The sequence below is a fragment of the Parasteatoda tepidariorum genome, chromosome 6, assembly GCF_982258835.1.
Source record: "Parasteatoda tepidariorum strain Cologne lab strain chromosome 6, Ptep-v5.0, whole genome shotgun sequence".
NCBI classification, from domain to species: Eukaryota; Metazoa; Arthropoda; class Arachnida; order Araneae; family Theridiidae; genus Parasteatoda; species Parasteatoda tepidariorum.
In genome coordinates, this window is record NC_141760.1 from 29,030,050 (window position 1) to 29,036,230 (window position 6,181).

Below are 6,181 nucleotides of genomic sequence, written 5' to 3' on the forward strand. Positions count from 1 at the left end.
ATAACAGGCTTTTCCAAAATACTAGCCTGTGATAAAATAACAACTGTTCCAAAATACTAGCCTGTGATAAAATAACAGGCTACTCCGATATAACATGTTTAAAATATTAGGTGATTGTTTTATTAGTAATAGGTTGTTAAGACTTAGAAGTAGAGCCACAAGAAAGGGGAGGGGCTAGCATCAATAATTTTCACAAATTTAAAAAATTTTAATGTTATGTCCAGAATGTTATGTCCAAAAATTTTAATGTCCAGATAAAACTCGCTGTGCTTCTATCTGTAAAAGAATTAGTTAATTAGAAAACATTTTCAACATTTAGGGCGTTCAGGAAATTTTCATTTTCTAGAATACTCGCAACTAGAAAATGGTAAAATTTACCGTGTATAACACCAAAAAACTCGGTGATATGGTTTTATAATACGGGTTAAAATTTAGTTATTTTTCATGATACCTTAGATCATGGCATGTAAGCCATTTACTCGATTAAACTTACTTCAGCTTCTTTTGATTTTTATTAAACGTGAGGCAAACGGGAAGAACTATAATTTTTAAAACTAGAATAGCCGGTGAACTATTACCATATGAAAGGAAAAATTACCAAATGAATGGTTTAAATACTGTATATTTTGGTTTTTATTAAAAATTATTATTATTATATATATATATATTTTTTTTACAAAACAGATAATTAAAAAAAGGTAATACTCTTTAAGGCAGTGTTTCCCAAAATGTGGTACGCGTACCCCCAGGGGTACGGGAGCAGGTTAGCTGGGTTCGCGTTCTTATGCAAAATGTCTCGCAACAAGCGAAAATTTCGAAAAAAATTATTTAAAAACAAAGCTAGCCATGAAAATTTACGATTACCTATTTGTCTATTGGCTATTTTTAGCAGAGTTAACAGTTAATAATTAGTGGTGGTCAACAGCCAGTTGTGATTTTTAACTTTTGTGCAATTTTTTTTATAGTAAAAAATGCATTCATTTTTTTATTAGGGGTACACAGCGTTACGAAAAATTTAGAAAGGGTACACAAAAGTCATAAGTTTGGGAAACACTGCTTTAAGGTAATACTCTTAGTTTGCTAAAATATATTATACTTGTTAATTTTATTATGTTAATTTTATATTTTCTTTTTTATGTTATTTTGTTGCAAGATATTTTACTTCGTTGCAAATCTGCACAGCGTAAAGGCAATACTCTTTAATTTTTGTTAAAATATGAATAGTGATAAATTTAAATGCTTACAATCTTTGAAGATGTTAAAATGTTGCGGCAACATCCCAACTTAGGATAATTTCCAAACGATAGTGTTTTGTTTAGCTATCCAGTCTTAAGTAAATGCTAGACATTGCAAATGTATTTATTATTGTGAAAGCTATTTCTTCGATTCCGCAATCAGCAACGTTTTCTTACTGAATTTATTCAATCATTAAATAAACTTATTTTTTTAATATTTGAATAGCCTACAAAAATTACAAATAAGTTAGTCAGTGGTACACGACAATTGAATTCACATCATAAATAAAGATAGTCAAAACCAAGTTCTAAGATTTCATTTACTTTCCTTAGAAAGATTCCTTAGTAAAATGTCGCAGTATGATCTCATTTGCTGAAGGGGGGGGGGAGTATTTCAATTCCCCATTTACACTCTGTCACAATAAGATCAGGATACATTTAGATAAAAAGTTAATAGAATTGATTGATAGCCACAGTCATTTAAAAGTATGAGCCTGTTCTTTCTTTGCATTGTTAAATACATTGGGATCTCAGTATACAGAACAGGTGTGGCTGACCTTTTTAGTATGAACAAGTGGCTGACCCCACCGAAGAGGGAGAAGTTTTGTGGCGAGATTGCCGGAACACATTATAAAGAGTTAAGATAAGAATTAGACCACCAGGTCGAGTAAGTTATAAATTACATGAGAAACGTCAATTGGAAAAGGCAACAATTACTGAAATATTTCCATTCTAGAAGCAATTTCTACCCCTAGTGGGTTATACTATATATTTAAATTTAAATATTTAACTTTAATATTCCACTCAAATGTTATCATTCTGATAAAATAAAGTTATTGTTATTAGCCATAACTTAAATATTATTTTCTTTTTAAAATATTAAGAATATTTTCTTTATAACCAATAATATACCAATAACAAAAATTTTAATTTTATTCTTTAAAGTTTTTCTATCAGGTTAAGGTTTTTGAATGTCGAAATTGCGAATGGCTTTATTTGCAATATTTAAGTATACTATGTATAATACTATTTATAACATATGTACTATTACAATATTAGTCTTTCTTTACCTATATTTATAGAGGGGTTACCGGATTTTAACCACGCTAAAAAAATCCGCAGGGATATTTTTGGTATATACCACATAAAAAAAGATCGGCTAAAATTGAAAAAAGCCGATTTTTATTAGAACTAATAAAATTTAAGAACTGTAATAATATAAAATGGTTATATAATTGTTAATTAATTACTACATTGATGAGAATGTATGTTAAAAAAAATTTGGAGCAGCAAACTTAGCACTTTCAAAACTAATTGAAGCAACAGGTTTAACCTTGGAAGTTTTAAGAACAACCATTTTGAACTACTTAGAACAGTAATTAGAAATCAACTTATTTAACGCAGCATAGGTACGTAAATAACACAACATTAACTGTAATTACTATTTGTCCTACTTTTCATAAAAAAATATTATGATTATTTCGATCAGATCATGTACAGTACCTAATTTATACCATAATCAGTTCATACCAGCCATACAATGCATATCAACCATACCAAAACAAACCATAATCAATACCAAATTTATAGAAAATTTAGAACTATGTTAAAAATGATTGTTCTGAATTATAAACCACAGTTAGAATAAATGAGAGCATGATTGAAATAGGCTTAGAACAATTTCAGACAAAAGTGTCTGGTTTTGAAGCAGGTATGAAACAACAATAACATCATTCAAATTAATAACAAAATTAATAGTTTTAGCTAATTCAAATTAATAATTTTATCTATTTATGGAATAAATTCCCTTAAGAGAATGCAAAACTAATATAATAATATATTTCACTTACATTATTTTACTGAATAAAATATTTTTTCAGAAAAGACTGGCTTTTTCGTAACCCTGTTTTTATTTGCTCTTCACATCGCGTTTTTATATTTAATGTAAATTTTAACTGATAAAAATTATCTCGAACTGCTCGAAAATTTCTAATAATGCTTCTCCTAAATAATAAATTGTACTAAGAAAAAAACTTCCAACTCATTAGAATGTTAATTTCAAAATATTTAAGGGAGAATATATAAACACTGTTTTATATATGTTTTCTTTTTTCATGTTAAAAACTGTTCCCATTGAAACTTTAATTTAAAAATACTTAAACGAGAGATTATATTAAACAAAGGCAATATGCCTTTTTTTTTGTTAAAAATTGCACTCATTAAAATTTTAATTTCAAAATAATTAAGTTAGATTATGTTTAAAACACAGGTTATTATACTTTTTTGCTTTTCTTCGCGTTAAAATCTGCACTCACTAGAAAGTTAATTTCAAAATATTTATGCGAGAGTATGTATTAAGCACTTAGTAATTAATTATGTTGTAATTTATATAGAAGAATTAGATAGAAGCATTTAAGATGAAAGCATGCTGCAACAAACGAACACGCGAAACTCAATCTCTTTTGAAGTATTTACAAGATATCTTTGAAGTATCATTTTACCTCATTTATTTAATCATTCAAATGTCACATTACAGATTCAAAAATGTTTACCATATGCTTGAGTTCCATGACACTCTATTATTAAAATGACGTCTCTGAGCAGTTACTGATGGAATAACAGGCATTGCATGAAGATGAAAACACTCAACACCAAAGGGACAAATCCCTTTACCATTTTTGAAATATTTACAATGTTTCGTGAGCAGAGATTTTTTATACTCAGCAATTAATATCGTTTTCTCTCCTTTTGAATGCATCCAATTCTTACTGGGGATGTAAAAACTAGACGGCACTCTACATTCGGGGCAAGCACGAGTAACAGCAGGATCTATTAGATCTTCTTCATGAGAATTTCGCACATTTCTCCACTTAATGATGCAGAATAAACAAAACACGTGATTGCAATTCTCAAGAATACCAAATCGACGCTCTGCAACTGGATTTTTTTCTATTACAACATCTAAACATATACCACATGTTTTATCAAAATCACGAAGATTTTTACTTTGCTCCTGTCCACAGACTTCAATATGAAGACTCCGTTGCTTCTCATCAAAAGGATTCAAACAATACTTGCGACACAGTTCACATATCTCTCCATGAAAACATGGACATTCGTCGGATGGACACACACCGTCAAAGAAATGCGGACACAATTCCATATCCAGTTTAGCTGATGGTTCGGAAGTCTGCTCATATTTTGCTGTAACATCCTCTGTAATTATTGTATGATTAAACAAGCATTCATCACCATTTTCACAGATGCCTTTCAAAAAGTATTCACAGGCAATATTTCCGATATTGTCACTCGTGGCATCGTGCACATATTTACAACTCATTCCATCTCGACAAGTTGAATAATAATAAAAAGGGCACACCACATTTCCAGCATTTATTTTTGAGCTTTCAGCCATTTTACAAAATTTTTAATTACTATCAAAAGAAACAGATCTAAGCAGGTAGAAGCATATACATCGACGTAATTCATGCACGATGATACGTTAGAATGCGGTAGAGATGGCTAATATTTTGTACCTAGTATTAGGTATTTTGTACTTATTATTTAATCATACCTGTTATTAAAATAACAGGTTACTTCTAAAGACCTGTTCTAAAATACTAGGCAGAAATTGTAATTCAATTATCTTCCAAAAATTTATTATTCTACTTTTTTTATAACGTTTAAATTGTTTTTTGGCAATTTTTGTAATTATTGTATGATTAAACAAGCATTCATCACCATTTTACAGATGCCTTTCAAGAAGTATTCACAGGCAATATTTTCGATATTATCACACGTGGCATCGTGTATATATTTACAACTCATTCCATCTCGACAAGAATTATTATAATAAAAAGGGCACACCACATTTCCAGCATTTATTCTTGAGCTTTCAGCCATTTTACAAATTTTTTAATTACTATCAGAAGAAGCACATAAAAGCTTATAGGTCGACGTATTACATGCACGATGATACATTAGAATGCGGTAGAGACGGCTAATATTTTGTACCTAGTATTAGGTATTTTGTACCTATTATTTAATCTTACCTGTTATAAAAATAACAGGTTACTTCCAAAGGCCTGTTCTAAAATACTAGGCAAAAATTTTAATTTAATTATCTTCCAAAAATTTATTTTTCTACCTTTTTTTTTATAATGTTTAAATTGTCTTTTGGCCATCTTTGTAGAGATTAAAATAAGAAAACAAAAAAGAAGAGAAGAAGTTAAAAATAAGAAATTATTTTGCAGTTAAAAAAAACTATGCGTGGGTGATAAGGGATACTCCTCTAGCACCCCTCTCCAAGCTTCATCTTAGCTCTTCACCCCTCCGATTTTCCCTCTCTCATTTTGACAATTGAAGATTGATTAAGGATTACGCCCACTGCAGAGGGGGAGAAGTTTTGTGCCGAGATAGCTGGAACACGATTGTATTTACGTATCACTAGCACTGCACAATGGGCTAGTGGCGACGGTCTGGGAAAATTACAGAACATTTTGCCTTCAAGCAAGTTATTCTTTAGAATTTTATTATTTATTTTCAATACCTTATAATTTGTCTTATTACAGTTTCAAGATATATAACTACATTATTTTCAAACACATTTTTGTGTCTAATACTTCAAAAAATTTAATTTAAATAAAAGAAATGGCTTTTCAACACAAAAAAAGAATAATGCAATTTACTGATTTCTAAAAAGGTACTGATGGCAAGAAATGTAATATCAGTGCTACTTAGATTAAGTTCTTATAAGACCTGATAGGTAATAAATAAAAAATACTACGACTGTAAGCAGTATTTTGTTTGGTTCTTGAGCTCTTAAATGGGATTCAGAATGAAAGAATGTTTCCAATAACATGAGTCATTCGATCTACTATAAGTTTCAAAGAAACTATTTAAATCTTATTTCCTTAAATGTGACAGTACATTAAACTTTTTTTTGG

The 6,181-nt window shown here is 29.5% G+C and overlaps 1 protein-coding gene across 1 annotated transcript; it reads right to left on the reverse strand.

Annotated features, from left to right (window-relative positions):
- Window positions 1–3,783: 3,783 nt before the first annotated feature.
- LOC147807742 (putative E3 ubiquitin-protein ligase makorin-4) lies at window positions 3,784–4,650 on the reverse strand. The gene has a single exon (XM_087166790.1). The coding sequence runs from the start codon at window positions 4,648–4,650 to the stop codon at window positions 3,784–3,786; it is 867 nt and encodes a 288-aa protein (XP_087022916.1).
- Window positions 4,651–6,181: the final 1,531 nt, after the last annotated feature.

Coding starts and splice junctions, on each gene's coding strand:
- LOC147807742 (XM_087166790.1), bottom strand. CDS start 4,650: ATGGCTGAAAGCTCAAAAATAAATGCTGGAAATGTGGTGTGCCCTTTT.